The sequence below is a fragment of the Vidua macroura genome, chromosome 1, assembly GCF_024509145.1.
Source record: "Vidua macroura isolate BioBank_ID:100142 chromosome 1, ASM2450914v1, whole genome shotgun sequence".
Classification (NCBI taxonomy): Eukaryota; Metazoa; Chordata; class Aves; order Passeriformes; family Viduidae; genus Vidua; species Vidua macroura.
In genome coordinates this window covers 120,346,949-120,363,898 of record NC_071571.1, presented here as the reverse complement: position 1 = coordinate 120,363,898, position 16,950 = coordinate 120,346,949, and the positions used below count along the sequence as shown (strand labels likewise).

General features: G+C 35.8%; 1 protein-coding gene across 1 annotated transcript in view; it reads right to left on the bottom strand.

The window, feature by feature from the left end:
* Window positions 1-233: 233 nt before the first annotated feature.
* Window positions 234-16,950, bottom strand: part of PREX2 (phosphatidylinositol-3,4,5-trisphosphate dependent Rac exchange factor 2) — a 144,977-nt gene continuing 128,260 nt past the window's right edge. Inside the window, exons 39-40 of the mRNA XM_053986522.1 lie at window positions 8,401-8,468; window positions 234-5,572 (exon numbers count right to left, since the gene is read on the bottom strand). Coding sequence (XP_053842497.1) covers window positions 5,527-5,572; window positions 8,401-8,468 — 114 coding nt within the window. The 3' untranslated portion in view covers window positions 234-5,526. The remainder of the gene's footprint in view (window positions 5,573-8,400; window positions 8,469-16,950) is intronic.

The window sequence follows — 16,950 nt, the reverse complement described above, 5'->3', positions numbered from 1 at the left end:
CTTATGCATAGTTCAGTTTTCCAATGGTTATAAAGATGTATTTCAATTACCAGCAATGAATCTAGACTGGGCCTGGGTTTGCAGAAGAGATTCTTATTATAAAGGTTTATTTCTAGTTTAATTTTTGTTCTCTTGCAGCAGAATTCCTAGGCAGGCACACTGAAAGGGCTAAAGACCCTCAACCCCCTCCCTCCCAACTTCTTACTTACAAATAAAGAGGTTTGCAGTGGCCATATTATGAATGGTTTTATTGCTCTCTGACATTTTGTAATACATTGTTACCATTCCAGTCTTTACTATGTAACTAAAAAAATAAAACATAGATCTAAAAGTACACAGTGTTAGTTTTACCCATAATCAATATAGTAACTGATTCAAAGTATGCTACAGAGGCACTTTACAAAATAAAGGAAAAAGTAATTTAAATCCATGTTCCAAGGATTTTAATTCCAAAGATTACTTCCAACAAACTCAACTACTCACAGAACTGCTAGTTTGATTGCTTTAAAACAAAAGCTGACTGAGACATTCTGTGTATGGCTGTACTTACACATATTTCAAAGCAGTCTCTTTCTCTTAATATTTCAAATGGTCTCTTGTGCTTAATGAGATGTTAAAAAATATATTCATAATTTGAAAAATGTGTGCAATACTCAATGCAGGAATTAAGTTTAATTTTTAAAGTGTAACACAAGTATAATCAAATACATACACTATATACAGGGTGTAAAGAAATTAATAAGGCTGCTTAGATTTTTAAATCTAGCATATGATACTGGAGATAGGACACATACACACAGATGATGTGGGTATTCCCATGGAAGTCCAAATCTAAGTACTTGCAGAAATATCCCAACTACTTTGAGCACTCTATTGAACTTTCAAACTGAAGTAGAAGTTATTTGTAAAGTAAATTTCTAGTATGGAGATCTATATTTTTAGAGAAGAACATAAGAAAAAAAAGCTTGATTAGCCTTTGGACAATCTGAAATTTCTCACCGGTGTTAACATCTGCATGACTGTGTGTGCTATATGTTCATTTATACATACATAACAAGAAAGCATAAACCCGCACCTTCTAGCAGGAAAAGGGAAACATTCATAATAATAAAATTTCTTTAGGAAAACTTGGTTGATATATACAGTATATAGAAAAACCCTACACAATTGTCAGCATACAAAAATATGAGTTCAATATCTTTTCTTACTTCAAAACCTAATGATGAAAAATCCAGGTATCCTGAGTCAGGTATGTACTGCAGATCTAATTTACCAATGCAAGAGTACTGTCGGAGTACAATTAAAAAAGCACTACCTGCATTTATCGAGTACAGAGATAAAATACATAAGGCAATGCATTATCTTTTCATACTGTTAAACACAAATGGCACAAAATATGCGTAAAATGCTGGAAGACATATCCATGAAGGAGCTGTAAAGTAAAGAGTATGGAACAATATGTAGATATATACTACAGTTACTGATTTTCTCATTTAAATGAAATGAATGACACTTTCCTTTTTTGAGCATCATGCTTAACCATGATGTGTATACTCACATTCAGGCAATTGTCTTAAATACATATATATATATGTATATATATATATATACACACACACACACAACATCTGGCAATGAATTAATAAAACATGTTTGCTTGTGAAATTCTCTGGATAAAAACAGATCAATAAAAGCGGTTATTTTTTTTCCATTAAAGGATTCTAACAAATGAAATTAGGTATGACTACTGTAAATCCTTGTTGACTAAAGTTTAATTGTCTTGGCTCTAAACCAGTAGAAGAGCAGTTCTGATCACTACTGACTGCATTAAAATAAACAAATACAAACCAATCCAAAAACCTGATGCATTTGCTAAAACCCAGTGAAATCTACCCAAAAAGCCACTAAAGATTCCAACTGTCTCAGTAGACATGAAATTGGTTGGTTGCTTCAGCTGACAGCAGGAATATTTACTTTAAAATGGATCTCTAAACACAAAGTCTGATATTGAAAAACTGGACTATATACATATTTATATTTATTTACATTTACAATCTACAAGGAAAATAGCTATTAAAAATAACTAATATGGGGAACTAGACTGGATCAATGGCCATTTCATAGATTAAAGACTGTTTAGCATCCTGTTATTCATAGAGGATGGTTACAAAGATAAGCCAAACATCCTCAGCTCTACTTAAAATCTATGTTGTCTCCAAGCATGGATGCTATGGCAACTCGGCTGTTCCTGGGCCTGTAACCCTCCCGTCCCAGGCAGGCATTGAATTGTGGTAGTACTTAGTAATGTATGCCTTGAATTTATTCCCAGAAGAATTACACTTTCCTTGGGTGAAAAAGTAAAAATTACATACAGAAAATGCTTTCCCTAAACCAGTACAACATTGTTGTAAAAAAAGGCTACATAACCCATTTCTGTCAAAGCAAAGATTTAAGAAGCTATAGGTGATACAATTCTTGTAAATCATCATCCTTGATCATCTCTCCTTGTCACCTGTGAGTTTAAAAATTATAAGAGGATAAACATACTGTGATGTGAATGGATTTTTTTTACTCTACAAGTGCATCTTGTATAAGGAATAAATACATCCTATACATATACCAAACAAGAAAAACAACTTTAATGATGAACATATGTAAATTTATATTTTTAGAACAGACTTATAAAAGTCCATTTAATGTTATTAGAAGTCAACAGAATGGTGTCAGAATGTGCACTGTGCTCTAAAAGCAGAGGGACAAGAAAAGCAATCTGAATTCTACACAATGTTTCAGACAGGCCGTTGAAGAACATTTTGGGAAATCAGGTCCTCACTTTTTAATAGACAGTAAGTGGGCCATTTATGCCCTCTGAAAATAGGTTGAACTCCATCTATAAGTTAGAGTCAAGGATCCCAGAGATCTTTTCCAACCTAATTGAGTCTGTGTGTTACTGTGGAATCATATTTTTATGTGTTATCTGTAATCCCAGAAAACCAGGTCTTAAGTTTCTCAGCTACTTTGATACCAGGCTAAATAGACACTTTACTTTCAGTATGGGTCACCAATAAAGCTTATAATGCTTAATAGGTTTTTGAAAACTGTCTCTAGAGGGGGCAAAAAAAAAATAAAGGACTAAAAGTTAGATACCAAAATAAGAGGTCAAGATTTCTGATGCACACGTGTGAAACAACAGCTAAAGAATTTTGTCCAGTGACTGTCTTATAACTATTTGTCCCTTACAAATATCTATTAACCCATGATCTCAACAACAAAATGAAATAGGGAATTATCATATTATACAGGAAGACTACTTTGGAGTATTTGCACTCCTACCATTTTCAGTGCTATATAGGAAAAAAGCAATTTCTAGTTACAATAATGCATGTACATGCAACAGATTTTGTCCTCTAGGTTATTTTATTGTGTACAGGCTCAGCAGCTCCATGCAGCCAACAGCTGACTTCCCTCATAGTAAACCAAACCTCATGTGGGGAAACCCCACAGGAAGATGTGAGCTCAGAGCCGTTGGCTTGAGGTGCTTATGGCTTCTTTGTACTTCTGATGTCTGAACAAGCAGAAACTGAAATTACTGGTGCTTTTGCCTGGAGCAGGAATTACTGTAGCCAATACTGCTGCTCTGAATGAAACACATCTGAAAGTATGAGACCCTGACTAGAACAGCAATTATAGAAAACATAACTCTTTCTTATGTGTAAGCATTAGGTCATGCTAGACCAAAGCCTTTAAAAGTAATGTTTTTGTTGTTTTTTTGATTTTGCTTTTGTGTATTTAAGTTTTTTAATCAAAAAGACCATGGTTCAATAGCTTCCAGTAACTGTGAAAGAGAGTAAGCCTTAAAGCACAAAGGTGAAGTTGTTACTGGAGTATTCATTTCTGCATGCCTTTGTCATAGTTTAAGGCAAACATTCTCTTATTATGGTAGGACCAGTAATAGATATGACTACCTAAATATATACATGTTGAAATGTACATATATGCACAGACATGTATATCTGTGGATATATAAAAATATCTCTTTTCTTAGCAAAATTAAAGTCTGCATAAAAACATTTAGAATACTGAAAAAGGTAGGAGCTCTAATTCCTCCCTTGGAGAAAAGTAACAAGTTCCCTAAATAGCCTCTAAAAAACCCCACTCTTTTCAAGAGTGCAATTCCTTTTTAATTCTCACTTATTTCATTGTAGATTGATAGATTCATAAATATTTAGATCATATGCAAAAACTCTGTTGTGAGGTTTGATTGCTACAGCATAACTACAGTCCACTGTTGTACAAAAAATAAATTTTATTCAGACAGTATGTGTCCTGCTCTAATGGAATACATAGCTACTGCTGCAAGTAGAACTATTTCAGTGTTTCAGTTTTTGTTTTAATGTGCTCATATATAAATCCTCATTTGGGGGCATTTGAAAATAAAAATTCTTTGGCCAAAAGAACAACCAAATGCAGATAAATTCTCCCTGGGCTCCCTAAATAGTACCATTTCAAAATAAATCTATAACAATTGCCACTCCAAAGAACTGAGATGCTATACAAAACAATTCTGACAAAATGTGGAAAAAGGTAGCATAAAACATCAAAACCCCAAACTGTGCCTGAACTTCAACCAGCCATTTCCAGTTTAACAATACTGACTCATCTCTGCCTTATGTAGATTTGTTAATGTAGTGCTATAGAAGAAAATACACAACTCTGGAAAACTCTGAAGTGCAGAGATGTAATAATGTAAAACATCTATTAGAGTCTGAAACTCAGCCTAACAATGGATGAAGATCAGACTCATTCTTCTCCTTCATTATAATGGCAGCTGCAAAAGGGCAGAACATTACCTTATATGCCATACCATGAGGCACTCCTAATGCCATGTAGGTCCTCCTTCCAAAGCAGTGTGAAAAGCACTGCTTCAGACATGGCTGAGTTTAGCAATTACAAGCACACACGCCTGCAGCCATTAAACACAACTCTGAAATGAGCTTTCCATCTTTAAACCTCACATTATATTCTTGAAACAATAAAGTTAACATTCCAGACATTATGATGGTGACAGGAAAAAAGCTTTCTCAAGTGCAAAGGGCCCCATATGAAGTGCATGCTCATTATCAAGCCTAATTTATCCAGGCTTCCACAAGATCACATTGTGCATAGTGTACAAGTGAAGACATTCCCTCTGACCACGACTTTTTTTCAAGCTGCTGGCTATCCCTATCATGTGGCTGAACAAGACACATCAAATTAATCTGATTCCAGTGTTAAATTCCCAAGGAAGAGTACTGTCCTATGAGTATAAGTCTGGAGTTCACGGATTTCAAAAATGCTTTTGGGAAGACATCTTTCAATGCCAGTAGGTAATATTTAAAGTATTTCTTCCTTTGTCCTGAGTAAAATATTTTTTTTTCTTATTTATCAAAGCTGCAGGGACATACTGCTATAGTGCTGTTGGATTTTTGTCATATAATCCCAGTATCCTAAAGGCCATTACTGGGTTGTTTTCTGGAGCAGATCTCCTCATTCTTCTCCAACAGGTGGTGGTGGCTGGCACAGCTTGTATAATCTGACAATGACAAACAAACAAAGCAATTATTATTCTTAGAACTTGGTCATTATTAAGATGAGTAAATTTAAGGAACACAAACTAAAGTTACATCTTTCTGCACTGCAAAACAAAAGGTATGAATTCAGTTTAATACCATCAATAGGAAACTAATAAAATCTTCTTTGTTTACATTGAAAGTAGAATCATTAAAACACATATAAGCAGTCTTATAAACACATTTCAATACAGAAAATTTTCATATTTCTGCACTGAAGATGCCTTCATTAAGCCTATTATCAGTTGTTGCCCTGGATTTCTCAATTGGAAAAGCTGCTTGGTGAATACAATTGCCTCCAATTCTGTTTTGTCTTGGCCCAGTCAAACTTCTCTAAAAATATTTCCCTGAAGAACTGGTGCTGTTTGAAGCACCTAAGACAGGTGTCAGACATGTGACACTAGTATGCAGATTTTAAATTCTCTCTCCCTCTGCTTCTTCATGGATGAAGTCAACAGCAGTAAGATTTGGTTCAAATCATTACCTCAGTACAGATTGAAATATCCACTGCTTTTATAAAGGTTTTTGGACTTCTATTAACCCCTTTTGAAAGGACTTGGTTATTAACAGGTGTTTGAAACTTTACCCTAACAATAGAAATACTGAAAATAAAAGGCAATCAGTCTGACCTCACACCCCTTGTTCTGTACTCCTGTCCAGCATATAGTATCTCCTCTGAAACCACAGCAATTAGAACCAGCCATAGATATGATCTCATTTGGAGATTACACATATTCCTCTGGGAAAATGTATCACTGAAGGAATAACAAAGAGAAATCTCCACCATAATGTGTTCTGAAGATCATTGGGCTTTTCCACAATAGTCATATGGCAGATTCAGAAACATGATCATTTAAGGTCACATTGTGCAGACACCAAAACATCTATTACCAGCTATATATAAGGCAATACACATGTATGTCATTTTTATACTGATGAGAGGATAAGGTCTGATCTTTATACAGACAAGGATGCAGAGAAGGACAAACAGGAGTTGAATTATTTGATTCTGCTGGCATAATAAAGCAGTAATATTCAGATCTGGCAGTAGACAGATAAAATTACGGTTAGAATCTCATCTAGAGTAATTGCAGTGGGGTTAATACTTGATGATGTTTTAGCAATGTTTAATTTTTATGGAGCAAAGTGCAGAAAACCTCAGCCCCAAAGTACTAAGGTCAGTTTATTCTTCAGGTTATAGCAGTAATCACCAAGATTGTCTTCAGAGCAAGGGATATAAAGGAACTGTGAAGCTAACAAAAAGGCTGCACGCATCCCTAAGGATCTGAAGTTGCTGAAGATGCTATAAAGCAGAAGTAGCTTGTTCTGGGTCAATATATATGGAACAACTATTTGAGATGGCACAAACATCAGCCGAGAAAACAGTGGCAGTTGCAGACAAGAAGAGAACCCTGTCAAGTGATATTAATTGAAACCAAATATAAAATTGTTTTCAAAGCAGAGAACTGAGAAGCCATAGTATTGTTTAGCTATACATCAAAAGCATCCTGCTGATGACAATTCTGAGTTGTGCATCTGATGCCTCAACCACGAAGGTCTGGGATATTCCTGTGACATTGCTATTGCTGCTCACGGGCAAGCATGCCAGGTATGTGTGTCTATTCTATGTTCTCATCATTCTTCTTCAACATTTCGGTGCTACATTGTGGGAATTCCTGCTGGAAAGAGGCAGTCTTTTTTCCACAGATGCTATGCTAAAAATCTTATTGCTAAGTTTCAATTTTTGAGAACTTAGATTTTTCATTTATCACAAAAACTCTGAATCTAGATAAACATTGTCATGTTGGGATGGGAAAAGTTTAGGTTGCAAGAATTCTTTGGCTGTCTCCAGAATTATGTCATGAAGGAGTTCATTTAAGTCTCAAATCATACTGTTCAAAATGTGAAAAGTCTTCTCCTATTAATGCTTTAATTGCTTTTAACATAAGAAAATGCTACTTTATTGCCATGGATTCCCTCAAGGCAAAAGAGCTGCTTAGGGATCTTTGGTCATGGACTGCGTCTAAGCGAATCAAATTCACATGGTCATCTCTATCAGGTTTTGCTAGTTCCCTGTTTCCTTACTGAAACACCACAGTGGATCTGTTATGTATTTTATGTGTATGCCTAGCTCATTCAATATGTTCTCATTAGTCAACAAAAATATTATGTTTAAATCAGTAAAACCCAGTTTAAATTAGTTCTGGATTACTAGTACCACTTTAAGATCAAATTAGGAATTGTTTGGTTATTTTTATTTACAAGTATTATGCTTCTAAGGAAACGTTTCCAGTACCTGCAATCCATCACAACATTAAAAAGCTGAATAAATATAGAATAACCCATTTTTCATTGTAATGCATGTTCCAGAAAGAGACAAAGAATGACTACATCATCCCCAAATGCAACTAGAACATGATTCTGCTGAGATACTGCAGTACAGTATTGCATTAAAATGGGATAATGGATCTAGTTAAGAGTACTTACCCAAACCCACTAAATATTACAAGTGATGAAGGACTTACTCCAGTGTTTTCATAATTAACATGAACTAGGATTCATTTTTCAAAAATGGACATGTTTTGAAGTGCTACATAGCTTGGACTTCTGCAACTAATCACTTGAAAAATTGTATGGCTAAGAGTGCAACTGATTTTACATACATTAAGAGCCAAATCTTACCAGCTAGAACATAATATAGTCAATGTTTACTTTTAGCTTTTGAGCAGCTAGGACTGAATTTGGCACAAAGTAGACAAAACCATGGTCAGAATCACACAGAATCAATTACCTTGGCACAGACTGCGGTGTTCGATCCCTCACTCCTAAATTCTTGGCTGTGTTTTGTACTCTCGCACCCTGTGGAAGAAGAACGACAATTTTATTTCATTTATCCCACAATAAATTAGGAAATTTTCTGGGCTTTGTAGATGAACATAACTATTTATTATAATTGATTAACACGTATGTTTCATCTCTCAAAACAAATAGTATCTTCTAAGGTGAGGAACAAGTTAAAGCAATAAAGAAACAAAAATCTTGCCACTTGTAACCAAATAAATGCACACATATAGATCTTGCTAATTTAAAAGAGAATCATAAAAAAATTAACATTTAAGGTTTGAAACAATCCAAACACATCTTTTTTCAATTTGTTTGATTTTTGTCACTATTCTGTGTAGAAGTCATAAAGTTCTTTTCTGATATGTCAATTATTCCCTATGAACTTTTGAACAAACAAATAATACAGATTATTTTCTATGAAAACACTAAATGAAACTAACAAAGAATGGCCTTAACTCAGGCACTAAATAAGGATTAGAAAATGCAGGTCCTGATCTTCCTTTATAATCAGAGAATTTCAAAAACCAACCCCAAACAAAACAAACCCCAAACAAATAGGCAGGAACCTCCTCAGACTGTTTAGTCCAAAATCCCAACTTAAAGCAGGGACAAAAGAAAAACTGGTCTCTCGCTGCCTCAATTGATCCTTTCAAAAACAATAATGAAAGTACTTTTGTCTCACTGACTTATCTAGTAAGGAGGAAATGGATAAAACATGCACAATATTTATATACCATGAACTATTGTGTGAAAAACACCCTCTTCTGCAAACATACCAGTTACACTTATCAAAGAACTTAGTAAAATTTCTTTTTGAATTATGAGGTCTAGCTTTTAAATTGCAGTTTTGTTAATGTAAAGTAGTCATAATAAAGAAATATCTGTTAGGCTTACTATGTTTTCTATAATTTTATAGAAAATATATAAATTATATATATTATTATATATAAATTGTATATATTTTTTATATATATATATATATATATATATATATATAATATATAAAATTATAAAGGCAATGGAAACTGCTTGGTCTGTCAATAATAAATATACTGACTCTCCATTTATTTCTCCTGTGCTATGTAAATTCAGGACAAAATAATAGGGACTAAAAATGTATAACCTCAGAATTCTTACTGTGTAATCTTAAATTGATGTGAAGCATCAAAGATAATTTATATTTATAACAGAGCTGCAGTGCCAGGTGCACATGATGTAAAATAGGTATAATAATTGGTTCCAGTCATAGAGTGAGACTAGACCTTTCATTTGACTGAAATCAGGTACACGGGTAATTGACATGGTATTTATTTACTGTCATGGGCTGAAACAGTATATGAAAAAGACTAGATGTTTACACACAGATAGGCTCTCAGAGTGTATGTAAATCAACATGTGACACAGAAACATACTGTGTCCTTATATTTCTTTAAGGCAAAAAAAGGGTGATAAAGATAGAAAAAATAACTAGAATACATATAAAAATTAAGGCAGAATATAAAATTATTTTACTATATCAGTAGTAAAATAATTTCAGTATATATATATATCAGTAGTACTATCTATCTCAGTAAGATTGTCTCCAACAATTGCAAAGGCACAAACATGTCTTTCCCCAGAAACTCCTCCAGAATTCAGTCACTAGTCATTCCATACTTCCTCTCTTCATCTACAAGTATGCGTTTAATCAACTTTAGTGATTCTCTTCTTTCCCATCTCATCTTGTACTCAGATAAAAATACACATCACTAACCTTGTGAAAGATCCCCATCTTTGGTACAATCTTAGCTTGCTGCATCAAGAATGAGAGAATGGTTTGCATTGCTAAAATTTTTAAAAGATCATCTGGTCTCAACTTCCCATCGTGGGTAAGGACACCTTGCACTAGACCAGAACGCTCAAAGGCCCATTCATCCTGTCCCCAAATATTTCCAGGATGGGGCATCTATGGCTTCTCAGGGCAATATGTTCCAGTACCTCACCACCCTCACAGTAAAGATTTTTTCTTAACCTAATGTCTAAAATTTATTCTAAAATAAAGACTCAATCTAAGCCCACAGTCACTTTGAAGCCTTACCCCTTTCCTTTCACTACATGTCCTTGTAAAAGTCCCTCTCCAGCTTTCCACTCTTTTAAATTGGTTTAAATCTGACAGTTTCATTTGATGTGTTTAGTTCTGCACTGGTGAGGACAATAGTCAGTCCCTACCTGTGACACATGTTCTTTAGAAATCTGTTATCCCCCTTCATTAAGCTGTTTGTTCTAACTTTCTCTGAATCTTTTCCATTATACTACATCCTATGGAAGGGATAAGAACATCAGATGGTTCCAAATGCAGGGCCACGACAGCATGATTTCTACTTTATCCTCTATCCCTCCTAAACCATTATAGCTTCTGCTTTACTGATAGCTGCTGCAAATTGAGCTGATGTTTTCTCCTCATATCCTGAGGTCTTGAACATGAAATGGAATGGCAAGCTCACAGTCAATTATTTTGAATGTGAACTTTGGGTTTGTTTTTCCCCCAGTGTCCTTCACTTAAGAGTAATCTATGCTGATTTGCATCTACTATTTTATTGCTCAATCACAAAGTCCTGCAAGATTATTTATAATTCTTCAGAGTTATTGGTAATCTTTAATAAAAGAGTTGAAAATAGTTCAGTGGAGAACAGGAAGAATGATTAGTTAAGAAAATTCAACTGAAAAAATGACAGGTCAGATGAATTGATTTCTTCTATCTAAGCAAGTGATGGCTTATCAGGGAAATTATCATCAAATCTGGGACAGACTTCTTAGCAGGAGCTGTAGCAATAGGAAAACAGGTAATGGTTTTAAACGGAACAAAGGTATATTCAGAATATATTTTATGATGAAATGGAAGAAATATTTTATGATGAGGGTGGTAACACAGTAACAAGTTGGCCAGAGTATGCTAGATGCCCCATTTCTGGAAACAATCAAAATGCTAAAAGTCTACTGCTAAATAGGGAAGAAAATCTGGTCACTAAGTTTATGGTATACTGGACAGAAAACAGGAATTGAAGGGGGGAAAATAGAAGACAAAAGCCACTTAAATGAGGCACAAAGTAAAGCATTGTAATGAAAAGGTTAGGAAAACTCTGGAACAGACCACATGAGAAGCAGTGCACAGGAGCCCCCACTACTGGAGGTTTAAGAACAGATACAACAGATGTCTGTCAGGAATGACATAAGGATAGATGTTGGTTGCAGTTAGACATGTTGAGTCCAGACCTTCTGCACCTCCAGTGGCCTTTTCTCAGTGCCATTTTCTAAAATTTTATTATATTAAAGAAACCTCTCCATGACAGACTGCTGAGACTGGCACGTGATTAACAGCACTGAGAGCCAGAATATACATATATTTTCAAAAACTATCTGAATTAATCACATGCTGATTCTGGACGTCAGTGTTATGACTACCTCTGAGAACAAAACCAGCCTATTTTTACTTGCATCACTCACCAGACAAACTAATTTTGGTCTCTTGCTCACATAATAAATCAGATGCATTGATTTAAAAAGGAGTGTAGCTTTATATAATCATGTAATTTATTGTTTAGCTGGGGCAAAAATTAGACCTTAATTAAAACCACCAAATTGTTATTTCTTTTGAGGAAAAGCCCCCAAGAATTACTAGCAACTTGCTACGTGACATCTTTTTGTCACTACTGAGCATCATTATACCATTTCTATTTCAGTATACTGCTAATTTATACTTCTCCAATTCTATTCTTAATTGACACTGTCTCACACAGGCATAAGGGAGAGCTGTGTTACATGACTCTAGACTGCTACCGTCTGCATACTGGTACTGCCAGAGCACTGGTGAAAGATGATGGCAGTTCTGAGACACCATCAATCTGGACCCTTCTATGTGAACTAGCATTCTCATTGCCTTGTTTAAAAATTATAGGCTTGTTTTCAAGCTACACACTAATTTAAGGGTAGCAAAAACCAGTCACATAGAGAAAGCATTCAAAAAAGCTCTAAATCAGTACAGTATTTATGAGAATTATTCACAGAATGACTAGGTTGGAAGAGACCTTCAAGATCATCAAGTCCAACCCATACTCCAATACCTCAACTAAACCATGGTACTGAGTGCCACATCCAGTTTTTTTTTCAAGCACATCCAGGGATGGTGACTCCACCACCTCCCCGGGCAGACCATTTCAGAACTTCATCACTCTTTCCGTAAAAAACTTTCTCCTAATATCCATACTATATTTCCCTTGGCACAGCTTAAGGCTGTGTCCCTTTCTTCTGTCAGTTGCTGCCTGGAGAAAGAGACCAACCCCCACCTGACTACAACCACCTTTCAGGGAGTTCTAGAGAGTGATAAGGTCACCCCTGAGTGTCCTTTTCTCCAGGCTAAACAACCCCAGCTCCCTCAGTCGTTCCTCACAGGGCTTGTGTTCCAAGCCCCTCACCAGCCTCGTTGCCTCCTCTGGATGCGCTCAAGCGCCTCAACGTCCTTCCCAAACTGAGGGCCCAGAACTGGACACAGCACTCAAGGTGCAGCCTCACCAGTGCTGAGTACAGGGGGAGAATGACCTCCCTGCTCCTGCTGGCAACACCATTCCTGATACAGGCCAGGATGCTGTTGGCCTTCTTGGCCACCAGGGCACACTGCTGGCTCATGTTCAGTCAGCTGTCAACCCCCAGGTCCTTTTCCACCTGGGCATTGTCCAGCCACACCATCCCCAGCCTATAACATTATAGGGGGTTATTGTGGCCAAATGCAGGACTAAGCAGTTGGGCTTATTAAACATCATCTTATTGGACTCTGCCCATCCATCCAACCATTCCAAGTCTCTCTGCAGAACCCTCCTATATATTTTATTATCCTATACAAAATTACCAAGTTTGAACTGAGCTTTGGCCTCTCTAATTTTTTGCTGCATGCCCTAGCAATGCCCTTAAATACTTCCTGAGATACCTGACCCTCCATCCAAAGATGATACTTCCTCATTTTATTCCCGAGTTCCTTCAAAACCTCATTGCCCATCCACGCTGGACATTTGCTTCATCGACTCATCTTTTGGCACACAGGGACAGTCCGTTCCTGTGCCCTTGAGATCTGTTTTGAAGCACACCCACCTTTCCTGGACTCCTTTGTTTTTAAGGGCTGCTTCCCAAGGAACTCCCTAAATAGGCTAAAGTCTGCCCTCCAGAAGTCCACTGTAAAAGTCTCATTGATGATCCTCCTGATTTCACCAAATATTAAGAACACTATAATTTCATGATCACTATGCCCCAAGCAGCCTCAAACCATCACATCTCCCACCAGCCTGTCTCTATTTGAAAACAATAAGTCTAACATAGTCCCTCCCCTGGTGGGCTCTAAATATAGTGTTGTTTTTATACTTTAAAAAAGGCACGAAAACATGATTAGTCACTTAAAAGACAACATAAATTCTCTTCTGGCCTTTTCTGTTACCAGCCTTTTAGTTACTTGTTTCCCTTAGAGCTCTCTGCCCTCCTGCAGCTCCTTTCTTAGGCTTCTGTCCTCTCTACTCTGCTGCATCCTGAAGTCACACTGCTGTCAGGATGTTTTATATAGTATTTTGTGTGCGGAGACGTTTACATGGGTATATAAGTAAGTTTAAAAATTTACTAAAAGATAGTTGGGATATTTTTACAATTTTTTCTCTATTTTATAAATAAATCAAAACCACTCAAGTAAAGCCATTCCATAGACCCAATTTCATACCTGCTCTCACAATTTTTTCTCTTTCCTTTAGTTTTCACAGACCAGGTGCTTGGTATCTTATCATAAGAGACAAGACAATTACTTTGAACATTGTTCCAACTGTACAGTTGGAGCTATTATTAGTCTTGTTCTACATGATCTTGACCTCATTCAATTAAAGAATAAAATCATTCCTGAGGTTATCCATTCAATCAGGTGTCTCTGGTTATTCAGTACTGGTGCATCACGTTGGAAAACACATCAACTTTGAGTAGAGATAATTTCCTCTTGTGGAAGCTGATACTGACAGGAGTTAGTGCTGCTGAGTAAGAGATGGAATAGATGTCCTTTGACTTGCACCTCCCTGTGGCTATTATATTTATTCTACAAAAGGTTTAGTGTGTAAATGGGGTGATATTTTTTTTTTCTTTGCTTTATGTGGAAAAGGCATGTGTATTGCTCTTAACTAAATGTTCTGCATTAGCCTCAAGAAACCTTTTTATTCCTTTTTCTTCCAAGTTTTATGGCCTGCATTATGATCCTGACAGTTAAGTCCTACAGATAATTTAAACATTAAATCCAAACAGGTTTCTAGAAAACACCATAGTGTGTTGCTGAAATTACTCCAAAGCATTTAGAATTTAATGGAGGGTTATATTTTTACTACAGAACTCCAAGGCTGATTGAAAATTATGACAAAAGATTAATACTCTATTAAATGCCATAGTGGTTTCCTGCAAGAGAAGGGATGTGTGAAAAAAGTCTAGATATACTAGCACACATTTTCTCAGGATCTGTGTGTGGTATTGAGATATTGGTATCTTTAACAGCTATTGACCACCTGCTGTTTTACTTCAAAGAATGTAGCCTCATCAAAAGGCCTTTTTTTCCATCTGTATTTGGGCAAGTACAGCTACAGCTGCTCAAAACCATGCCAGTTTCTTTCATTTTGTCTTTCATTTTCATTAAATAAATTGCAAAACTACAAAAAATGAATCAGCGTTTTCAAATGGCCTAGATCTGTATGTTGAAAATGTACAATTTGACAGACTACATCCTACAAGTATGTTTATGCAAACCCCTACAAACATATTTTTGATTGCAAAACAATCAGATCTGTCTTTTGTCTAAATCTTCAGTAGCAGACATATCAAACTATATGTGCAAGTTTATCCATATAAAGCAGTAGCCTTCTTTTCAAGTCAAGTTAAAGCTGTATTTCCTGAGCATATGTACATGACCTGATTCAAGAATCTCAAGGGTGATTATTCACCACAGAAACTTAATTTATGCACCAAAATAAGTGAAAGCCCAATACAAAAAGGAATGAGACTAAATACTCTGAGGTACCCATGCTCAGCAACAACAGTTACATACAATTGATGTGAATCAATGGTTTGAAACTATCCACAAAATTTCTTTAACAGACTAAAGGTCACACCTAGCATATGCATATTTTTCTCTATAGCAAGTTAGAAGTACAGCTTTTTAATCATTTTCATAACTGTGATTACTGCACAAAATATGTAGTAAAGTTAATGAACATTATAAATTAGGTGTCATCTAGAAACCAGAAATTATGAACCTTGTCTTATCTGTGATTAATTGTTACAATATTTAATTATGGATTTTTTTGACTTCAAGATTGAGTGCATCCTGTATTTTGCTTATGATTTTGTTGTAAGGTTGAAAGCTAGCACAGGCTAGGCTATATGTTCCATACGCATGCAGAGTGATTAAGTCCCCCCTCAACCTCTCTTTCATCAACTGAACAGGTTGAGCTCTTTAATCTTTAGTTTATAAGTTTTGTCTAACAACCTCTGGACTATTCATGTTCCTCCCAAGATACATCTTTTTGAAAGTATTTTCTGATAACAAGATACTCTAGAAAATGTTGTGCTAATAAAGTAGAGTGTATCCCCCATTTTCAGTTGATATTACTTTTTAATCCAGTATTTTTGGCATACCTTCACACTAAGAGCTCATGTTGAGTGGTTATCTATCCACAAAAGCCTCTAAATACAAATAACCTATGATGACCAAAGAGTGAAAAACATTGTTTTGTAATAAGGACATTGTCCTCAGGTAACTTGCCTGGAAAGTTAAAAACAATGGTATTTGTTTCTTTCTTTCCCTTCTATACTTTCCCTTAATTCAGCACGAGTCACTTTTTACTGGCAATAGTTAATAACCTTAAGTTGCTTTTATCAACGTATATATTAAGATAAAAGTTGTCTTACTCAACAAACTATTCTGATGTAAGGAGATACCCTTAAGGCAGTTACTATACAAAAATCACCCAGTAAAATCATAAGAGAAAACAAACCACTGGTTAAAGATAGCTTGTTTCTGTATTATAAATAAAAAAATTAATTAAAAAAAAAAAAAAACACCTTCAACAATAAAGGAAGGAAATTTAAAAAAAAAAAGTCCAAAACACAAACAAAAAGGGACCTGAACTAAGAGGATTCAAACACTGCACAACATTAGGATGGAGGCTAAAAAATGCTTGGTTGAGTCTCTCCTGTTTGATAACTAGGTGTGTTGTTTGGAAGCACACAGGTCTCCCGTTGCAGCATACATCGCAGTTGAGACAGCCACGATACAGAGTGTCACCATACAATTCCAGAAAGCTTCAACCCATACAGAGTAACACCACACCTCATCAGAAGGGTCCAGGTATCTGCCCATACAGAATAACATCACACCACTTCAGAAGGCTTCAAGCAGCTATCCTTCTTGTTCTTTACCCCAGTCTTTTATACCCCTCATGCTCAGACACTG